The sequence below is a fragment of the Phasianus colchicus genome, chromosome 18 (assembly GCF_987193195.1).
Source record: "Phasianus colchicus chromosome 18, bPhaCol1.hap1.1, whole genome shotgun sequence".
Classification (NCBI taxonomy): Eukaryota; Metazoa; Chordata; class Aves; order Galliformes; family Phasianidae; genus Phasianus; species Phasianus colchicus.
Genome location: NC_143453.1, coordinates 11,865,451 through 11,888,398, shown reverse-complemented (window position 1 = coordinate 11,888,398; position 22,948 = coordinate 11,865,451). Strand labels below are relative to the sequence as shown.

The window sequence follows — 22,948 nt, the reverse complement described above, 5'->3', positions numbered from 1 at the left end:
GGAGCACATTAGGTTTGCAGTACCCCCCTATTGCATCGACTGCCATCTTCCAAGCATAGCAAATAACATTTTCATAAAGCACCGCTTTTAATCAAGCACAGCCTCGCTGTCCCCAGAGGAGCTATCTGGAGCCTCTCTTCTCTCCACTGCTCCTCTCTGCCCCCTTTTAACTCCTCTCCCCAGAGGTCGGTGCCTGCAGCGAGGAGGGCTCAGTGGGCTCCCTCTGGAGCTCATTAGCTTGGCTCCATCACAGGGCACCACGGACCCGGCTGTTGTGTGGCAATGCACTGACAACCCCAGTGCTGATGGGGAGCACGGCTTGATGCCCGCCTGTACAGCCTGCAGGCCCTGCACTTACACAGTGCGTGAGAAACAGTGCTGTGGCAATGCAGACCTCTCCCAGCTCCAGCGCTGGGTGAGGCTGACCCGGTGCCCGTGGTTGGCTCTGGGCAGAACCGATGGGATCCAAATCTCAGAGCACGAGGAGTGATGGGAAATGCAGGAGACTTGAGCTCTCGGGTGCAAATGATTCATTATGGTGTTTCTCAGGCTGTGCTGATGAGAGGAATCGCTCCTCGCCAATGAGAAACGCTGCACTTTCTCGTCAGGGAGAACGCAGCCCCATTCCCTTCCCCCATTTAATAATGCACAATTTATCAGGCTAAATTGGTGAGCGCAGCAGCAAGCGATTCAAATCAACTTCAGCAGCTACGAGCAATCACACACACTTGAAGAAACCTACTTACACCTCTTTCTGCACAACCCGCAGAAAGTCGCTTTGAATGCAGGGCAGCAGCCTGTTAATGCTTGAGAAAACCCATTTAAATGCACCTCTAATGGCTGATTGGGACTTCTATAATGCAACTCGGAACGGAGATCTTTCTTTCAGGCTGGGCACCTCTAACCCCGCTCTCTTGCTGCCTGCGGGAAAGAAAACCCTTTTGGAGCAGCAGGACTCCAACCAGGACGTTGCCCCTTACTCTGAGGGCTTTGCAGCCCCCACAGCACCCCCAGCTCAGAGCGTGCTCCGGCTGCGGGCAGCGGCACAGCCGTGGGTGGCCGTGCAGCCGTGGGGCCCCGCACAGCGGCTGTGGGGCCAGGAGGGCCGTGGGTGCCTCGGGAGAATGAGGCCCGTCCTCCCATCCTGCTTTGTAGCAGCCACTGCTGCGCAGAGATAAAAGCTTTTGTTTGCCTTTTCTTTCCTACATTCCTAATCTCCCTCCGCGCTGGGCTCCCCCATAGTCCATCAAGCACTTTTAATCTCTAATTGCATATGACGGATGAGCCTGAGCTCCGCACACAGCGTTGCCAAGAACCGCTTTTTCAGAGCCTGCGCTCGCTCCTTAGGCCAGTCATAACACACGGCAGGACCATTAAGGGTTTATAGTTTGTATACATAACACCCTCGGAGTACCAGAGGGTGGTTTATCCAAACAGAAAAGAATTGAGATGAATGAATGCAGAAATGACTTTTGGCCAGGAAATACTTTAATTTTAATTAGGGGGGAAGGGGGCGAGGGAGGAATGAAGAGGCTTTCTTCTCTCACAAAAGACAAGACTAATGAGTTTACAGCTGCAGGCGCTGACCTTGGAGCATCCCGTATAATGCGAGCGCTGAAATGTTTGGATGTGATGTTAGACCCGATAACCTCGCTTCTCAAAGGAAGAAATAAAGGGAAAGGTCTGAATGGGGAGCGATTCATTGCGCAGGGAGGTATGCACGTATTTATTTATTTTTCCCCTCTCCGTCCCCATTCAGCTGCCTTTGGTGACACAGCCATTCACCCGGCTGCTCGGCTTATTTGCACGGCCACCACCTATTCTGAAGAGAAGCCAGACAACCGCTGCAGCGTTCCCACAGCCCACCTCCCCCACACCCAGAGCCTCTCTGGCCCCGCAGCGGGAGCTGTGGGCTCCAGGCAGCGCCCCTGGGGAGCCCGGCCTGACCGCACTGAGGAGCGGCAGCCCTCGCCCCCCATTGGGCTCTATGTGCCGAGTGGGGCTGTGCAGCAGCTCAGCACCGCACCGCTCGCCAGCCAGGCGGGCAGGAACCACAGAGCTGGTAGTGGAGTAAAACAGCATCAGTGTTTCCGATTAGAAGTATTTTTATGATGATGATGATGATGAATGTTGTACAGGGGCTGTGATTTTCTCCTGCCTCACTCTGACATCTCACAAAATAAACAGTTGTTGTATTATCCCCTTGTAAATGAGACCACAGGATTGTAAACTTTAATTTGTTACTTTTGGCTGCTCGCAGGTTTGGCAGACAATTAAACCAATTCATTAGTTCACAGAGGCACTTTTTTGGCCATGTCTGGCTGTGTGAAGTCATCCAGTGAGCATACTGGCTGCAGGGTGCACAGAAACCGTTCTGGAGAGCTTGGAAGAGTTGGATTGGTGAAACTCCTCAGGACACGGTAGGAAAAGCTGAGCTCTTGAGCAGACAGATCTGGCATGGCGGGACCCCAGCACCATCCTCACACACGAATTGCCTCCTCAGACGGCTGAGCTGTCAGTGCTTTCTGACGCATGGCCTGCACAGCCCACGAGAGCAGCACAGGCTGTGGCCTCAGCTGAGAATTCAGCTATGCCTTTCTTAATTCAAAATAGAAGCTGCAACCATTTACTTTATGGTACTGTACCACCTCTTCTGTCCAAAGGGGCTTAGTGCAAACCAGCAGCAGGTTGGATTCCTTGTCAGAAGTTTTTCACACGTTGTAGTATCTGACATTCATTAAACAAACCAGAAATCCACAGCCATCTTAGTTTTGAAAAAAAAAAAAAACAAAACCAAACACCAACAAAAACCAAACACCAACAAAAACAAACCATAAATTTCCTCCTTTTTCCTTTGTTCTCGCTGCAGTGCTTATAGAAGACCTCCGCTCCTGCAACTGAGGAATCATCAACACAATCAGGCACACGGGGAGGCAGGTGGCTGTCAGTGGTGTGCAGTGCTACATGTGCATTGCCACAGGGCAGGGGTTGGCTTGTGTGCTCCTCTCCTTCCGAGAGCCCCCAAGGGCCTGACAGACAGCTCATGGCTTCCTGTGCCCCGATGGGTTTGGTGGGAAGCTGCACACCAGTGGCTAAGGGCATTCCTAAAGCAGGCGGGATGTTGGCAGCTTGTGGTTCATTGTAGTGAGATGCTAAGAACACAGATCCCAGCAAGGAACCTACCATGCTTTTGGTCAGTTTTCTTCCATCTTTTCCATCCGTAAATACAGGAATGAGAATTCCCAGGTGCTTATTTTAGGCAATAAAACTTGCTATTAAGGGAACCACAAGATCCTTTTGTTAAAAATGAAGGAACAAACCAAAACAGTACCTTACAACAAATCAACTGAGGATTATTTAGACTGTTTCCTGCACCCCACGATCTCCTGGGTACTCCTGTTCCAATGGCTGGTCCATACCTGACTGATGGAGATCACACATCACACCCTCAGCAGCACGCTGCTCAGACAACTGCAAGAGCTGCCATCCCTCAGTTCTCTCCTGAGCTTGCTTGTAAGCAGAGGTTGCCTGAGGCACCTCACAAATCCCATCCTTTGTCCCACCCTCATTTGCTTGCTATGACCCTCCCTCCCCCCAAGTTGTCAACGACTGAGGGAAGTCCCTCAGGAGAAGTCTGAAAGTATAATAAAAATGGTAAGAAGAGCACAGAATGAAAGCTCAACGGCAGTAGAAATAAACCCCAGGAAGTTCTGTTACAGTCCTTTTGAACAGAAGAAGGCTCAGCTGGGGTAGCTTAAAGGAATAGGGCTGAATTAATTAGTTTCTCTGTTTAGGTAATAATACCATTAATCATGATGAACCGTTTTGTGAGAAGGCTGATATCCAGCCCAGCGTAATTCCGCAGGAATCCCACTGCAGCGCAGCGTTATTGATGGGTCATCCTCCGAAAGTGTAAGAGCAATGCCTCCTAATGCAGCAAATGGCAAACCACCGACGTGCTTTTAATATTCAGACTGCCACATCATGATGAATTCCTCCAGCACCGCTGCGGCTGCAATAAGCAATCCTTCAGGAATGCCACGGTGGCACGGCATTGATTTAACACTTGCTTTCCAAACCTTGCATGGGCCCAACGCTTCCACGGGGCACGGCCCAAGCTCGGATTTGCTGCAGTGCACTGACAGCCTGTGCTGGGACGAGGCAGCTATGGGCTCTTTGTCATAGAGGATAGGGAGGCTGATTTGGTCAGGTCTGCCTTAGAGGTGATGTCAAGCATGATGGTGCATCAGACAATGGCAGAGGGGGAGAGTTACAGCGCCTCAGCCAGCATGACTAACGTCTTTATGCTGACTGCAGCACACTTTGCAGTTCCACCATGTGTTGTACGTTCCTCCGATTTCAGCTGGGAGAGCAGGTGCTGATTTTTAATGCCTATTTTGTCTTAAGCCTCCTTTCATCAGATTCAGGACCCTGCTATTTTATTTCATTTTATTTCTTATGCTCGATAATTTAGTCACACACAAACTCAAAAACAGAAGCCGTGACTGCGTTAAAGCATCAGTTGCCCACTGCTGAATCAGCCCCTGAGGGCTGGGGGGCTCAGAGCAGCTCTCCATGCCCCATAGATGTCTGCTCTATGGGAAGAGCTGGGGGGAGCAAATAGAGACACGTGAGAGCAGCTCCGGGCGGCCCTCCCGCAGCCACAGCCCTGTTGGTGAGCGGCTGCACAGAGCCTGGCCCTTCTCTTCCATCCTTCCCACCATCTGCACCGGGAGCAGAGACCCACAGACCAAACTCGGCCCCAGCCCCAGCCCCAACCCTGGCTCTGAGTCGCCATCGCTGACCATCGGCCTCCGCTGGGCAGCGCCGGCCCTGCACACAAACACACCACTGCCTTTTTCATCCAAAATCAATGTTGTATTTATCTTCATTGATCTACAAGGAAACTGAATGTTTAAAATTACAGGGGGTGCAGGGGGGAGGATGGGGAAGGGGGGAAACAAGAGTTACAGAGCCAAGAAAATAGTAGCGGATGGCTGAATTAACTAGAGAGAAAAAGCCCAGGATATATAAAACATGGACACTGAAAAATAAAATAAGGGAGGGGGGGATGGTACAGCAAGTAAAACATGGCAAAATTTACATATGGATGAAAAGTAAAATTGGAAATAAAAAATAAATCATGCCAAAAAGCAGTTCAAGGCAGAACCACACTGAAACAAACATTTGCTTATGGTCTTCATGTACTATAGATAATATATCAGAATTTCTTTTTTTTTAATCAACCATTAGACTTTTTTTTTTTTTTTTTTGCACTCCTAAAATTCTACTTTGTCTTGTATACAGATTCCAATAAGAACACTGCACAATTAGCACAAGGGGTCCACGGAAAATTGTCCTTGCTTGCCAGCGATCCTGCCCACAACACAAAAAAAGAGAAAAAAAAAAGGAAAAAAAAAAATAAGGAAAGGGTCTGCCGCATGGTACTGTGCCAGTTCCATCTGCTTCTGCCAGCTTGAAGAGTAGGAAACCAGAATTCCCTTCCAGGAGCGTGTCTCTCTTCCCTCGCCGAACTGTCCCTTGTGTTTGTACAAAAAAATCCAGTCTCTTTCTTTGTGAAACACAAGCCGCCCGCTTCCTGCTCACATGCCGCTTCCATCGGTCTCCGTAGTTGCGAGTTGGTTGTTTTTGGGTTGTTTGTTTTTGAACCTTCCTCCCCCCAGCATCCACTACGACCTGCCTCCAGGTTCTTGCATAGTTGAAGTATATATGCCGTACGTAGCGCTCTGAGTGTGAATTTCTGACTGTGACAAGAGTATGAGTTGTAACCATGTTAACAAATAACCAGAGTGGTTCTAGAAACCATTTTTATAAAGTCTACCTATGTTAAGAATTTAATATTGGTGTACATTTATATTAACAGAATATTTACAGTTTGTTTTCTGTTTTTTGTTGTTTTTCTTTTGTTTAAAACAAGAAGTCAAAAAAAATTCCTCTTAAATTTCTGCATAATATAATAAGGCAAAAAACAAACAGTTTTGTACATTATTATTATTATTAATATTTTAATATATATCTGTAACTTCGGTTCCAAAGTACCAAGGTAAGTGATCGATGGGCCTCAGAAGGGAACCTCACAGTGGACTGTAAAACTACAGTATTTCCATAAATAATACTTTTAAGAAACCCTGGGTATTTTTTCTTAAGGATCTGAGGCCTTTAAAATGCAAATTTAACTAAAAACAAAAGCAAATTTCTTCTTTTTTTTTTTTTCCTAAGTGAATAAAGAGCACAAAATTAAAAAAAATACAAATCCATTAAAAATGTTTCTCACATTTGGGAAAAAATGTACAAACTTCTTCTTTTTAACTTTTTTTTTTTTTTTTTTAGCACAGAAACAAAAAACAAAACCAAAACTCAATACCTATATATTAAATTCCCATTCTCAGCAACCTTCTTGTTGGAAAGTCTGCACCCCCGACCCCATTATTTATGGAAATGTGCTTAACTTCTACAAATTTTACATTAAAAAAAAAAAAAAAAAGTTTACAGCAGTGCATTTTGTAAAAGGTTTTCTGTGTTTTTTTTTTTGTTGTTGTTGTTTTTTTTCTGTTTGTCGTTTTTTTTTCTTTGTCTTTTTTTTCTTCTTTTTTTTTTTTTTTTTTTTCTTTTTTCCCCGTTTGCCTTATATACAGGAGAGTTTAAAATTCCGCGTGGGGGACTATCGGGCCTCTACTTCTTTGGGGTTCCTAGAGGGGGAGTAGTCCCTGGACTCTGAGTTAGTGAGCGGGGTAGTCCTGCGGGGGGAGGCAGGCCGGGTGCTGCTCGCTGGCACGAGGGGCGGCGGGGCGCTCAGCGCCGCGGTCGGGGGGTTCCTGTTCAGAATCCCGTTGTGCATGGCAGTGGATGGACTCAGTCTGGGGTAATGCATCCCGCTCAAATGAGGCATGAAGGATGGCACGTGTGCCAGGTGACTTTCGATAGGGGACGAGTGCAAGTGGTGCATTCTGGCACGCTCAAGTTCTTCCCGTAAGTGCAAGCGCTCTCTTTCCTCCACTTGCCGCAACCGCTCCTGCTCCCGGCGCGCTTCCAGAAGGTTCTCGTGGTTGTAGTCGTGCGGCTCCCTGTCTCTGTAAGAACGCTCGTGGTCATAAAAGCCGGAGGTGGTAGGGAACCTGTGGATGGGATCCGTCCGGAGCTGGAAGTCCATTCGACGGTGCAGGTCCAAGCTCCGGTGGTAGACATCTCGCAACGGGTCCCTCATTGGGTCCCAAGAAAATCCAGGATGTGGCAGCCTCTCTCTTCCTGACAAAGGATTCATGCCGATGAGCGGGGTCATCATCCTGCTGCGGTCCAGCACGTTCATGTTGTTCATCTGGTGCACGCTGCCCATGGAGATAGGCATGGAGGCTGCCATCGAGGGAGGCAATGATAATCCGTGCAAAGTAGGGGGCGGGGGATGCTCCACTGATCGGGAGTGCTGTGAAGGCTCAGAGCCCACCACCAGCACATCACTGTCTTCCTTCCTTTCCTCTTTGACCTTGATGTCATTCTTAATCTTCTGGAGGTCACTGGGAAGCTCTGTCTTTCTCTCCATGTCCTTGCTCATCAGATTGGTAAGCTTCAAGCTCTCACTTAGTGCAGGTTTGCTGTATGGGGATACAGACTGGATTACTGGCTTTGTGTTGTCCTCAGAGGGTCTCTTATCATGGCTTGGAGTTTCCTTCACTGGGGAACGGCTCTCTTTAATCTTGTGTTCTGCTATGGGCGGTTCTCTCAGCCGGTCAGGGTGCTCTCGCTCGGGCTCTTTGGACCTTTCCCTTTCAGCAAGGCTCACCTGCCTGATGGGATCGCTGGAGGTTTGGCTGTTGCTGCGGATGAGATTGCTTATCTGATGCGTCACTGGAGCTGATGCCGGTGAGGATCTGTTTGAATGTCTGTTTTTATCCATGAGGTCTCTGTAAAAGAAGTGCAGACACGTCCTTGGGTTTGTGCAAACAAAGATACATGTGATGCTGGACACGCATAGTGCTGTGCCTAGCTGCACCATTTTAGATTGCTCAGAAAATGATTTGAAAAGCTCTGCTAGCATCAGCTACAGCTGTGGAATTCCCTGCAAGGGACGAACTATCTGCCTTAGGGTAGTTCACAAGGCTAGTTCACTGTTCACTAAGAGATGAAGAAGTACAGATGGCTTATTGCTTTTTAAAGAAGGTGGTTATTATGTGTGCACATCTCCTGCTGCCAGACAGTGATTTCCTTGGCTACTACTTTCTTTACTGCATGGATCCTTTCCTAGAGCATGGATGTAAGCACACAAAACAGAACTGTTTTGGAAACCTATGGAAAAGTACGCAGGTGCTTCATGAGACAGCCTCAACAACTAGAAGCAGCTACTAGATGATGATTATTTTTCTGTGGAGCTGCAGTGAACTGTGTGCTGTTGGCATTCTGTCAGTTCAGCAAAGTGCTTAAGGAAAACATCCCTGCACAGGCCAAGAAAAGGAATGACAGTCTGCAATGAGAAGCAAGGGGTTCAAGGATAACGTCCATTGTGTAGAAGAAGCAGTGAAATTGGGTTTATATTTCTGCCTCTGAGCAAGCCAAATAGTTGCACTTATTCCCATGTCCTTAAGTGAATAAATAAGGCCACCTTTTAGAAGCACTTTGCTCTGAATGACTGATACTTTAAATGCAGAGTATGACGGTGTGATTGAGAGAAGAGTGTTGTGCTGGAAGGGCTCAGTGATGCCTTCCTTTTGTGCCTCGAGTTTGTGTTTGAGAGCCGTAAGGCAGAGTGCTGAGAACTGGAGGTGTTTGGTGTAGTTCAGTATTTATTCTTTATGATTACAGTTGCTAACCTAGATTTCTCTCTCTGTGATAGTCCTGATTGCTGGCCAGGGATATAGGTTATTAAAACCATGTCCAAACATTGATGCTAGGGACAGCTTAGGCTGAATTAATAGAAATGTAATAGAGATGTTAACCCCTGTGTGAACACTCTTGAGAGTGAAGTAACCTTGGTTTAGAAATGATTTATGCTAAAGCCAACAAGGGAGCTTCCTATCTGAATGACTATTCATACAAGGGTGTCAGACAGTTTAACACTGAAAGCAAGATGATCCTCAGCCTATTGCTTCTATATAATCTTGTTCACAGGCACTGCCTGAAGAGCTCATTAAAAGCACTCCAGGCAAACTGCAAAACCCCGATCAGCAATCAAATGCACACATCTAAGGCTTGCAGGCTTCTACTGCCCAAAAGAAATAGACTGTTGGAGACAGCCAGGGTCTGAAATATAAAGAACTTCAAAATCAAAATGTGAAGCTTCAGAATCATAAAGCTGGAAGCTAATGACAGATCTATAGCTCAGGTGATACAGTTCTGTCATTGTTACTAAGGGTTTGCCTACAGTGTAATTTTTTAAAATCACTAATTACTAATGAATTCATGCACGCTGCTCCAGATACAGACATTTGCATTTTTATCTCATTAACGTCCAGTTAACACTTGATTTTATCAGTTTACCTGCAACGAGAGCTATGACTGTCTACAAAGGACCCATCACAATACCACTTCCACCCTTTCGGAATCTGTGGCACTGCTAAAGGAGACTGCTGAAAATGGTCAAGTACCCCTGAAAGCACTGACATGCTCACTTTCCCAACCTGGTGCTTTTTAGTAACCTGCTAGCAGGGAAGGAAAGACAAGCCTACTGTATTTCCACAGAAGACAAAACCTAAAAGGCAGGGGTTTCTTTTGTGCCACTAGTACTTACACTTATTTGTGGGACATGGCTATCAGCTGCTTCAGAGACAATCAATGTTTTGCTCTGAAGGTGATTTTACAATGGGAGCTGGCAGTGAAGAAAAAACAAGAAAAAAAACAGAGGAAAAAGAGAACTGGAATAAACAGCTCAAAAGCACACACTGCTCACCTCTCTTTGTCTCTGTCGTCTTTACTCAGAGAGAGATCCCTCTTCTCGGGCTCCCGCTCCCTGTCTCTGTCATGGTTTGTCACCGAGGAGCTTCGCTCGGAGTCGCTCGGCTTGGGCCACTGCGGAGGTGTTGGGAAGGATGGCGGGGTCCGATGGAGTCTGTTCCACGGCTCATGGGGGTTGCTGAAATTCTGCAGGTTTGGGCCGTCTTTGTGAGTAAAAATGTTGTTGTGAGCTAGAATAACGGCAGGGGAGGGGGGAGAGTTAAAGATAATTCAAACCAAAACTTTACAAATGCATTTTGCACAAGACAAAATAAAACCAGAGCTGTCCTTTCAAGACTTCTTAATGTGGAGCTCATGGCGAGGGAGAGCTGCTAACAGGGCGTCAGAGATACCTCTGGCACTGGCCAAAGACCCACCAGCTCTTTTAAGGCCGCTGGCGGAGGAAGCTTTAGCTATGTACGTCTGAATAACTCAGAGATGACTTAATGAAAGTGCACAGCTCTTTTTCTGACCCCCACCCCTGCAAACGTTGCAGCATAAAAGCAATACTCTTCCTCAGCTTCCCTCACTGGCAAAACCATTAATTTCTCAGTCGTTACAAGCAATCAGCTGCCTGCAGCTGAGTAGTCAAGGAGTTTTTGTTAAAGAAACCAGACTATTTGGTGGTACGTATGTATGTGTACAAAAACAGAGCTTGGCTGTAGGTTTTTTTTTTAGAACAGTCACATGATTTTCCTCCATCAGTCTTGAACTGATTCCTGTCACACCATGAGATGGATAAGCATGCTCTCTTATGTGTGGCTCCCAAACACGTCTTGCCTACAGGTAACATGCTTTTGAAGAACAATCATTTTATACAGGTAATTTCAGATACTGGTTACAGAGAAAGTCTACACTCTGAATTAGAAGTATCAGTAGCTGGCCCCCTGTCCATCTCCACTGTTTGAAGGGTGTTATCTTAGATGTACATGGTGTGCCAGAGCTCAACGGGTCAAGCAGCTCCAGCACCCCTAGGAACACACAAGGCAACAGCCTACAGCAGTGAGGAGACACAGGGCACAGCTACTGATGTCTGTGACATGCAGAAAAGCTCCCACCGCAGAGACCTGGAAATCTTAGGTGCAGTGTTTTCAGATAGGAGAATGGAGGTTAGGAAATAAACTTCTTTAAAAACTACCACCAGCTGCTGTAAATATTAGCATGTGGCTTTTCTGGAAGGGATGTTTGTCTGCAGTAACCCAGCCAGTACTTACTCAGAGCATGACTGCCTAATCCTCCAAAGGCATTGCTGCCTAAGTTCCCAAGGCCGCTGAAGGTGCTTGACCTGCTAAATGGATCTGGAAAGGCAAACAGGGATTTAGCAGGCATTTAGCCAAGAATGTTGGAGAATGAAATGCACCCCTCCCCTTCTTAACGGTCTGAATCCAAGTAGGATTAGGCCAGACTTTAAGCTGATCCTTCTCATCGCAAGGTTCTTTGCACAGAAAATTCCCAGCATGTTAAAATGGAGAAGGGATTCAGTGCTCACCCTGCAAACAGGTGCTGCAATAAACTTTTGTATGCCAGTTGGAGGGGAGAGAAATTAAGTTCTATAGCTGCAGTTAAGGTGGCTGTTGCTAAATTGTTAACTCCCCTTCCCTGTCAACAGTAATACCAGAAGCACTGTGATTGCTTTGAAAGAACATAAGCAGGCTCCTAGGTCAGCCTAGGAGCTGTCATTTCTCTGTATAACCTTTTGCCCTCTGTAATGGTGCACAGAGACAGTCCTAAGCTAACTGCTATGGACATCCATCCATACATCAACTAAACATCTGGATCTGTTCGTGCGCAAATCCTCTCCTGTAACTACTTCCTTGATCATAGTGGTGGTGGAAATGATAGCATGGCCTTAGCCTTACTAACACTTGTTCTTTTAGAAGTCCTGCCTCTTACTTCACTTGAGGCACCCATCACCAAGGGGCTCCTCTCCGAGTGCCCAACTCATGTTTACACCCTCCAAGGACAGCTGCAGGTTAAGATCTCACTGCTTTCCTCCTGTTCATCTCGAAACAACTCCTCCTTCTGCCCACTGACTATGTCTGTCTTTTTACAGTATTTAACTTGCCATGTTACAGGAGATGAAGTGCTTCCCATTTCCTCATGGACATCCTTATATTTACCATACCCAGGCAAACAGCACAAGCAGCTTGGAGTTTTACACCAACAGCTACTCACTTATTTACTCATTTTGAAATAGCTGTTCTTGCCCCTCCCCCTTATATTTTTTGTAGTTGGTGACTCTGCAGGGATACAGTTAGTTTTGACAGGATGTTCAGGAATTGTAAATGTGGGTATTTGCAGCAGAAAGAAGTCTACTGGGTCATGTGGCATGCTACATTTACTGATTGGGTGAGTGTTACTACAACATTAATCAACAGAGCTTGATCTTTAATTGGCAATGAGCTGCTTGTGAGCTTTTAAAATGAGGAAATTTGAAAAAATCAAGCTCTACTTACTGCCAATTAGGAAACTGAAAGACTGGCAAAACGTGCAGAACAGCTATTTGCCAGGAACTGTTCAGTGAACCTTAATAAAGAACAAAGCCAAGAACTTTCATAGGTGAGAAAGGGTATGGGAGGAGCCCATGTCAAACTTGTTTGAGGTACCTCTGAAGTAAAACCTCCTGTTTCCCTGGTCACATTTCAACAACACAGAAGGGCTCCAGAGGTCAGGTTTCAGCTTGTGTGCAGTGCTACACCCTCCCCTCTCAGAGGAGGGGGGGTCTGCTAATCCCATTCATCTCCTTTGGAGATGAGAGGGGGTGTGCAGGGAAGCTGGCAGGGCAGGAGGACTTCCGAGTGAGCTTCTCATCCCTAAGACAGTTCTATCCTCTCCCTCTGCTACTGCTACAGTGCCTCAGGCAGAGCCGTGCTGAAAGCCAGGGTCAGAAGTGTAAAGGTGAAGGCAGGGTTTACTTACACTTACCTGCCAAGTGGTTAGTAGGCAGGAAACTGCTGTGATGAGGTGAAGGACCAAAGGGGGTGGTGGCTGGATGCGTTGCACCTGTGAGAACAAGGTCCCTTTTTAGTTCAGCGGCAGGTGACACAGACCCTGCCCAGCAAACTCAAGCTTTCACATCTGTCTGTGCAACCACAGGCTCCCCCATGGTATTTCTCCCTCTCCTAGCCCACGGCCATAGTGCACAACACCCTCTGGGAAAGGAGCAGCACAGCTTAGCACAGTACTTTACATTAGGTTGAGGTAAGGTGGAAGAATGGGCTGAAATGTGCTAGTCTGTCCCGCATTCCCAGGTGGACCAAGCTCATGCTCAGGTGGGATCAAAAGGGAAAACCAGAGCAGAAAATAAAAGATTTGCTACTGGTGCAGGCAGACACACACTGATCCAAACAGGTTTGCAACTGTATCACATGAAAGCAGTGGTGTCCCCTGGCACAGGGATACACAGGTTTTGGAGGAAGACAGATTCCTCTATATACTGGAAATGACTGTGTGTTTGGGAATCTCCCGGGCTTGACTTTAGCCCCTTGAGATCAGCACAGATCATTTTCAGGATGCACCTCAAATCTAGTTTTGAATATTTGTGTTTCAAATGTATGCACAAAAACCCTCTGCAAATATTTGGGCCATGATGTCCATTCAGTGCCTCCTCTGCCTGTACTTCTGCCTCAGCAAACAAAGCAGGATTATCAACTATCACAGCTTGCACTTGCTGCCTGGATGCAACAACCACTGCCTCCCCTGCAGAAAGCAAAAGTTGCCATACTAACTGTCTCATCTTGTTAGAAACTCGTCATTCTGTACAATGACAGAAGCAGCACTTTCCCGAGGACAGGATTTTATGGAGGTGGTGCTCAGTCCAGGACCTGGTTTTCCTTGGTGCCAGAGCTCGGAGTGCTGTAAAATGCACTTGTGTTCAGATATGAGCAGTCTATAAAGCCTGAGAGGGAGACAGTGCTTCCCATCCCTCACCAGGTTGGGCACCACAAACCTAAGCAGCCAGAAAATTAGTTGAGGAAACTTAAGAGAGACCACGGGTATGAGACCTGAAGTTATCTATAAACATTCTGACTGCTCCAATGCCTCAAGACAGATGGAGACTGTCATCTTTCTAATCCTTTAAGATTTCAGAAGGTGTATAATGGATGGGAGATTTCTTCAAAGGAGACGGCTTACAAACTCAACTACATGGGCTGATAATAAAAAATCCTCTGGAGGAAGCCGGTAGCAGCATTGCAGGCTGTCAGGTAGTTATTAAATATAGCGTCTGCCAGGCAGCCGAACATCCGTCCTGAAGACAGGTGGCCCTAAGATAACTTATGTCTCCCACAGTAACTAGGCAATGTGGCAGAAGCCATGATTCACATCGACGACACGCTTGTTCGATAAGGTGAAAAGAATGCCTCAGATATTGCAGAGCAAAAGATTTATTCATCTCTATATTACTGCTGCAATGTTTGCTCGCTTTGATAGCACTCTTTACCTAGAGTTAATGTGATGGCTGTTGTGATTAATACACTCGTGGACAAGCTGCTGTAAGGTTGTTTTTCTCCAATAGAAGTTTTTTATTAATTTGCCATCTTTAATGTATCTATTTCACACTGTTCCACTCTTGTTTTTATGAATGGAGAAACGAGCCATGCTTGGATCTTTATAAGAGAAAAAGCTCCAGACACCAATTAGATTGTGCTTTATTCGACAGACTGTTTCAGCCTGGTAGGGTAAACTCTGTCCAAGATAGCATTCAGCAGTAAAACCATACAGGAGGCAAGATTCTTGTAATGACAACACTGGACAGACTGAGCCAGTGGTGAGGAAACAGCTGCCACAGGAGAACAGGTGGAGGGTTGTAAATCAGCTATGCTTATGCATCCAAGCAGTATCTCAGCTCCATACTATCGAAGTATCTTTACAAAGACCAAAATACAGGGAAGTGTTCAACAATATGCAGCTAGAAATCAGCAGCAATTATATGCAGCGGAAGCCTGCATTCAAGGTTTAAGATTTTTCATCCACAGATAAGGTCTAAAGGACACTGAACCACTACTGGAGTTCCTGGAGGCCACCTGACACGCACTCAGAAGTCATCTCTCACTGAGGTTTCAGCTCCATTCAGTTCTGCTACGTTTTGGTCATCCTCGGGACCAAACTCACGGAACACTTCTAACCTCATTCATTTCAACAGTAATGATTCAATACTGCATCATAAAAGCATTACATTTGTTGTCAATGAATTACACACATAAGGGGCTGAACTGTACCATATCAACTGTCTGCCCCCTGAGAAGGCTGACTTTAGCATCTCAAACAAAGAAAATCAGCAGAAGCCCAGGGGTAATTTGAGCCCAGGGAACAGAACAAAGCCAGCATCTGGCAAATGCGCACCAACATGAAAAGCACCAGTGACCTCCAAAGAGAAAATGCCAGAGCTGCAGTCTCCTGTGGTCAGAAACATCAAGAACAGTACACTGCAGCTTACTGAACTTTTGTAATCGAATTAATTGTAATTACTTCTACAACATACTGGAAAGCAATTTATCTACATAAACAGTAGTTTCTTCTAAAACATTCAATACTATTTTAAGCCTTAGAGATGGCTGCACTTAGAAATATGTAAGGGAATTCTACATTTAAAAAACAAATGCTTAAAAAATACACCTTCTGTGCTATTTTTCAATTCTGTTAGTGAAGTCTTTCACTTTACAAAACCCCCAGGTTTCCAGAAAACAAACACAACTAGCTAAGAAGAACACAGCAAATATAAGAGCAAGAAAAAAACTAGAACCATTTCCAATCGTATGCAATGGAAACACTTTCAAGTGTTTTATCGAAATTGCTTTTTAATATCCCTCCACAGTCTATCAGGGAGGCACATAAGCACACGGACACAACTTCAAGAGCCACCTGCTGCAGCTCAGTGATGCAGAGAACTCGCTCTGCAGGCTGCCAGCTCTGCTCCCGCAGCGGGGCTCACAGCCCCATCCCCAGTGCCTCCACATCCCCTGAAGCAATCTTGCCCACTACAATTTTGAAGGCATATGCAGTTGCAGAGATACACTTTAAATACAGTAGGTTTTTTTTTGTTTTGTTTTGTTTTGTTTTTTGGGGGGGGTGGGGGGGGGAGGAAGCAACAAATGATGAGCCGCCCTTACCTGTGGTAGAAAACAGAGGCCTGGCAAGGTCCTGTGGATAATGGAAGCCTGGAAACACTCCAGGGGCAGGAGGTCTGCTGAACAGGTCAAGTTTACCGCCTATCTCGAGCTTGTGGGGATCCAGCTGCATTTGCTGCCAAATGATACAAAAACAGTCTCATTATGCATTATCTTTTTTTTTAATGGGAGAAAAAGAAAGGGAGTTGAGGCTTGTTGCTTCTTAGCACTGCCAGGGAGAGTTAGTAAGAGTGACAGCAGCAGCTCTGGTCACGTACCACAGCCGTGCTCTGACAGCATCTATAAGGCCATTTCACTCCACAGCCTCTCAGCTGCCTGCCTCATCCACATGAATAAGGTCTGAAGTGAGCGCTCAGCCCCTCAGCACACACTGGAGCATGCAACATGATACACCGAGCGTGCTGCACCGCGGGAGCAGTCAGCAGTCTCAGCTTGACAAAAATTATTCTGAGGGCAGAAAGCTGCCGACAGAAGCCCTGGGAGCTGGGTGACGGACTCGTCTAGTTTGCTTCTCCAGTTTGGAAAGAGAGAGATGTTTTTAGACTGTGTCTTTCCTCCAGCCAGCATCACTCAGCATGAAGGTATGGGGAGAGAGATGAAGAAAACTGACTACGAGTCTCACCCAGGGGCTATTTTTACCCTTCCCCTACAGAAGCAAGTGTGGCCAGCTCAAGGAACTGCACCTAAGTCAAAAATGCATGCCTCTTGATTAGTATGCATCTTCAAGGTATATTTATCTACTGAGAAAAAAAGACGTAACTCTTATTTAAGCATTTACTATTTTTCATTAATGAGACAAAATCCTACACCAGGACCTATAAAAAATACCACTCTGCGGAAGTCATATTAATTCTGTTCTGTCTGCCACAGGGAGCTGTGAGTCCACAGGAGCACCCAGTGTACCTGCATCTTCAATGCAGAAAGCCCAACAATCTCTAACACAGGAACTATCAATCTATTTTCCAGGTCTATGTTTGGTAAAGCATTCTTCACAGTATCAGTCATTTAATCCTTATTAGGGTAATACTCCATATTCCACTTGTGTGGGTGTACAGGTACTTGTACAGAGGGAAACAGCATTAAACATCCATGCTTCATACAAAGCTGGATTTTGCACACAGCAGCCCTCCACCTCTCTTCTCTGTCTACAAACACTTAAGGTTCTCCTGCTCATTTGATACCCTTCAACCGAACTCCTTTGCCCTCAGGTAAACTATACAGTTGCTACAACAAATGTTAGAAGGACTGAACGTGTTAGGTAATCCATACAGGCTTGCTTCTGCCTCATCTGTCACTACTACGTAACACGTAAGCCAGAAGATTTGGCTTTGCTCCATAAACTGTCTGAATTACCTTTATCTTTTGCTGGTGATGGTAGATCTGCCAGGCGATCTGTACATGAACCGCACACCACTTCCCGGGTTTCTGCAATGGAAAACGCAAGAATTTAGATTAATTTATACGTTAGCAATCTACATCAGATAGAAAGTTTCATTTCCCTTACTGTCTAGCAGCTGAGCAATGAGAAAGGCTGATTACTAAAATGGCACAACAGATGATTGACATTTTTTTTCTGTACTGCAGCTGATGATGTTTAAATTAAGAAGGAAAGAAACAGGAAGAATGTGGGATGTGGGAAATCTTCCTCGTCTCATGGAGATCTGAGATCTCTCACTCTCAGGCCTTATTCTCATACCTATGCTCTCTCCTTCATAAACGCAAATAAATGGCTGCAAAGAACACTACAACACGTTGAAGAGAAAGGAGCTGATGCTTAATCATCCTGTTTCTGGAAAGAGCCCTGTTCATTCATCCTTGCTGCACGGGGTCTGCAAGCTGACTTGTGTGTGGTCATTAGGACTGCTTGCATTTGGGGAGGAAAAGTGTATGGACGAAGATTGACCAGGGATGACCAGTGCCACAGCTGAATGAGTTACTATCAGCTGATCTGCAGTATCCACTACAGAGTGTTTTTATGAAACATGAGAATCCCAGACAAAACATGGTGACCTAAGCCACCATGAATGCGATCATTTGTGAATGTCTGCCCACACTTGCAGTCATTTATTTCTGTGACCCTTATTTTATACTGTGAACTATTAATGTACAAAAATGGACGCAAAACATGGATGGGATTCAACCTGTAAGTTATTAATTAGAAGTAGCTAAGAGCCAACAATGACATTTTGTTTTAAATAAAGGATGAGCTTGAATTTTTCTACTGGACATGTTAAATGTCAAAGACACATGCACATAATATATATAAAATCCCCCACAAACCTTACTTACTCTTACTGGTGGCCTGTACGGGTCTGACACCTATGGAAAAAGCAGAAAGAAAACAATCAGTCATACTAAAACTAGTAAGTATACAGAAAGGTGGGGAACTTCCTTCCTCTGAATAAGTAGAAGCATTCAGAAAGCAGTGTTCCAGAGAAGTCCCCTGTGACAAGGGAAAACTAAAGGGCTTAAAGCAGGCTTAAAATTTCTCTTTCATTCCTTGCAGCAGACTCAACAGAATTTTATGATAAACAGTGCAGCTTCATACCAGTAAATGAACAGTACTCATGCTTCTCTGAACCTTATAATTGCTCTGAAACGGAATGCATAAAACTACTCTCCAAATGATGCTTTGGGGAAAGTCCTTGAAGAAGTTTCCTGCCTCATTTCCCTCTGACTTTGTTTAAAAAAGTCAATACATCTCTTTGCATTCATGACTGGTAGAGGCTACAGTTGTCTCATCAATAAAAGAAAATTCAGTCTGGACTGCACTTTCAGAGTCTTGAAAGGCAAATTTAGTTGTCAGCTGCTCACTCTCTCTTTATTTAATGAGCAATCACTCTGTTTACTGTAAATCCAGAGAAGCTCAAAGGAAGGTGATATAGTGTTGCCTACCCCTGGAGTCTTCTGCAGCAGCGTATGGTGGACTGTGCCTGGTCTACCTGCTACGTCGATAGGGTTTGAAGTCTGAAAGACAAGAAGAGAGAGTGAATAAAAGTGTGGCATATCAACAGCTCATTTAACATCTCTATTAGACGTGAACAGCATTTATTATTCCATGTTTGTACTGTGCTTCAAACACGCATATCGCTACATTAGTGCTAAATGTTATCTCTTACTGACAGCCAACAGCATTTAATCACTGTGTCATCAATTATTTAGCAGCAGAATTACAGCAGCACCCCTAAGCCCCAGTTGAAATACCAACCCCACTGTGCTAGGCAGTACGCAAGTGGATGGGAAGAGACAGTCCCTGCCCCCAGAAGCTTATTCTTTAGACAGAACAGACAGCCAATAGGAGAGGAAATGAGAGGTGGATTGATTCCCTCAGTGTTTCAGGCAGCAGCCAGTACCACAGTCAGGAAGAGAACAATTCAAGCATTCTAGTCCTGCATTCCAACTATTGGGCCGTGGCCTCTTTCCATCCAGGGTGAGAGGATACAATGGTTACAAAGGCAACAGCCCATCTATTTGCTTTGACAAGGCAAAATGAGAAACCTTAGAAGGTGCTTGTGGGTCTTTTATAGCTTTGCATTGTTTATCCCGTTATTTTCCAGCAAGAATTAAACACCTCATTGAATGAATCCCTGTTCCTCCTCCTCCTCTGGCTCCCACCTGTTGCCCTGTCCTAGTCGATCCCCTAGAACTCATTTGCCTTCTCTGGAATTCATCCATCTCCCACTCCCAGATCAACTGCACCTGGTGCCTCCGCACAGCTGAGTGCAAAGGGGTTAAACCTCATTCCCTGAGCAATTATCTGACTCACACTATAGGTCAAATTATGGTAGGTTTCAACTGTGCTAGGAACAAATAAATTTATGGGTGTGGAAGGTTTCCATTTATCTAGGGCTACATAACTTCCAGATTCATTAAAAATAGAATTCTTTGTGTGTGGAGGTAAGTCATCAAGCTCCCCAGGCAGAGCTGAGCTCCCAGGGCCAGTCTGACAGCTGAGGTATATGTAAGGTGGCAAATAAGTTACAGCTATCATACAGGCAAGAGTTTTAAGATCACAACACGTTAATAGCATGGTGTCATCCTGTCCCTTTGTCCCCTGGAGAAAGATGTGAAAGCTTCCTCCAGCAAAGCACACTGTATACTTCTGACCTTTTCAAGTTCTTAGCTTGTGAGAAATGCCTTTGGGAAACTCACTGAGAAGTTTACCGTCAGCCTAGATTTATGTGCAGTGGATTTACACACACAGCTGTAGGCAACTGACATGGGAAGGGGAAAAACAAAACCAAGACCTCTGCTTTGGAAACCAAGGAGTGCAGGATTCAGCATGCCAAAACCAAGTCATCAGCTCTGTAGTGGTTAAGAAGGCTTTGGTCAAACAGCTTACGAGGGAGAGCAAGGAAAAATGATGCAGTAACAATGCAACAGACTTGAGTGGCTTTGCTGAGCAGTTCAACTCTGTCTCCTTTACAAAACTGGAAAATAACATGCCAAAGTGGCAGATCCATTTCTCAACATTTTTTTTTTTTTTTGAGATGTTAGATTGTAAGCAAATGCAGCACTGTCCAGACATCAAGTGCTGTTAGTGATTAACCATCACACCAGAGTGTGACCCTGAGCTGTTTAAACTCAAACGAGTAAATATTCTTTTTATCTATCATTAAAATGAATTAAATCTGCATATAATATGGCTCTGTTTAAAAATGTAAAGGGTCTGTGCTCGCTTCTTCCTTCTACAATTGCTTCTCTGTGATCTACTGGCATTTCACAGTAAGATGGTATCTATAAAACTCTGCAGTGAAGGTGGAAGCCAGAAGAGCATGCTGTCTGTGCAGCAGAAGCTCCTCATTAACAGCAGCCTTATGGCAAAACTCAACTCTCTTTTCATGCGAGAAAAAAATTGTCATTTCCACATTATTTGTGCGGCTTTTCTTGGGAAATAAAGTTCAGATCTCGACAACTTGGGGTCCATAGGGAACCACTGGCTTCCATGCAAGAACAGCAACAATCTTGCCCAGGGATACCTACGTCCTTTCCCTCTTGCTCCCTCTGCTAAGATGTAACTGCTACTCTCCCAGCTCCGCAGTCCTTACGTACAGCACTGTTATCGAACAAAGTCATTTTAGAGGCTCTGCTATTTGCAATTTATCCAGGAAAAAAAATAATTTAAAAGATTAGGTGGGCACTGAGAAAATACCTGAGGTTCTAACAATAAAATGAAATTAACTGGGAAGGCTGCAAGAGACCTTACTTGCAGTGGCTGGTTACTGACCTCCACTGACATCAGTGAGAAAAGCACACTGCACCATCCTACATGGCTACAGAAATGACCTTCCAAATGCTACCAGAAGAGCACTGGCTACAGTGCTAGTTCTTAAACTCCTCTAAGACAGCAGCAGGGCTATATGGAGATGCAGTTCAAGATAAGAAATCTCTAAAATCACAGCATGCAAGGAAGATAAACGCATGGCACCTTACAAATGGAATAGATGCTCTATTTTCAAACCAATGCTATATTCACATTTCTCGGTTGGAGGGATTTAACACTTTAGATAATAAAAAGACCAAGTATGGGAGAAAAAAAACCAGTGCACACCACAGAATTCATTGAAAATGGTGGTTATCACGGCAATACCTCAAAATGCCAGTCAGTGCCAGCTGCAATGATATGTTACATGTGCAGTGCACCTTTCAAACATTATCTCCAAGAAGGCTGCAGGCATTAATCGACCCTTATAAACCCACTAAAAGATAACGTTATGGATGAGGAAGCTGAGGAACAGAAGATTCAAGCAACTTGCCCAAGGTCGGACAGCACTGGAGCTGGGAATAAGAACTCAGATCCTTCACACTGCTCTACCCATTTCTAGCTGTCTCTTCCTATTGTTCTCACACTTGTACAGTCAATTTTTCCTTCTTTCTGGGAATAAACACAGTCTGTCTTTTGCAATCTCAGTCTGTTAAATTTATAAAATGATTTGAGACTCGTCGGTCTAATATCAGCTGTAGATACGTCAATCAAAAAATGCATTTGCCTGCATTCTTCTCCTCCAGGTTCAACTGACCTCCCAAGTGAACCACTACATCCTTTTCCGAGGAACAACCTGTAGAGCCAAGAGAAAACTTCTGCTCAAGTGTTTTGTGTAGAGGATGCTCATTGACCTGCGGGGTGATTGTTTCCAACCCTGTGTTGCACTTCTGCTAGTTCAGTCATGTGCTACAAAATCACCAGGGACACAACTCTGAATACAATTTCTCTCCCAGCAAAAGAACAAAGCCTTCAAAGAAGAAGTCTGTACCTTCGGTTGAAATGCTCCCTGAAGTGACCCAAAGGGACCTGAATGTGGAAGCATGGGTGGCATTCCAGGCATTGCTGGAGGATAGGTTGGAAAGAACTACAAAAGAAAAAGAGATGCTTATGTCACAGGACAACTTGAACAGCAGTGGAGGTAGGTGCCAGGCCTGGCACATACAAAAATAGTAAAGTGTCGAACAAGTGCCACAGTGAATATACAAACTAAATTTGCTTTCAAAATTTTTAAGAGCAAAGCCAAAACTTGGAAAATGTGATCATCTGATGATTTTTCTCAATAGTGCTGAACGTGTCTGTCTTTAAAATTTGAGGAACTATTGCAGGAAGCACAGAGCATTCACCATTCTTGGAGGAACTGGAATAATTTGGCTTCTATGTTCATTTTTGGTTAACTTTGTGGTTTTCTGGAGGAGAAAACAAATTGATCCTGTTTGGAAATATGATCTGCTTTCATTTTCAAAGCAAAAAAAGAACCACAAGATGCTCTATTGCACACTAACCACAGGCAACATGCACACTGCCTTGCGGTTGTGTGGGCTGGGTTAAGTTTTGCTTAGGTCTCTCCTGAGCACGTACAGCAGTTTTTTAAGTCCTAAAACATAACATTTTT

General features: G+C 45.1%; 1 protein-coding gene across 24 annotated transcripts in view; it reads right to left on the bottom strand.

The window, feature by feature from the left end:
* Positions 1-6,490: 6,490 nt before the first annotated feature.
* Positions 6,491-22,948, bottom strand: part of FBRSL1 (fibrosin like 1) — a 417,340-nt gene continuing 400,882 nt past the window's right edge. For 15 of the 24 annotated variants that reach the window (XM_090152701.1, XM_031592758.2, XM_031592753.2 and 12 more), the window contains 9 exons: positions 22,325-22,420; positions 18,966-19,037; positions 18,351-18,389; positions 17,424-17,495; positions 16,053-16,185; positions 12,868-12,945; positions 11,157-11,240; positions 9,899-10,133; positions 6,491-7,919 (listed from right to left, as the gene is read on the bottom strand). In XM_090152701.1, the coding sequence (XP_090008827.1) occupies positions 6,683-7,919; positions 9,899-10,133; positions 11,157-11,240; positions 12,868-12,945; positions 16,053-16,185; positions 17,424-17,495; positions 18,351-18,389; positions 18,966-19,037; positions 22,325-22,420 (2,046 nt within the window). In that variant the 3' untranslated portion in view covers positions 6,491-6,682. The remainder of the gene's footprint in view (positions 7,920-9,898; positions 10,134-11,156; positions 11,241-12,867; positions 12,946-16,052; positions 16,186-17,423; positions 17,496-18,350; positions 18,390-18,965; positions 19,038-22,324; positions 22,421-22,948) is intronic. The other 9 variants (XM_031592754.2, XM_031592770.2, XM_090152708.1 and 6 more) reach the window with 4 other exon arrangements.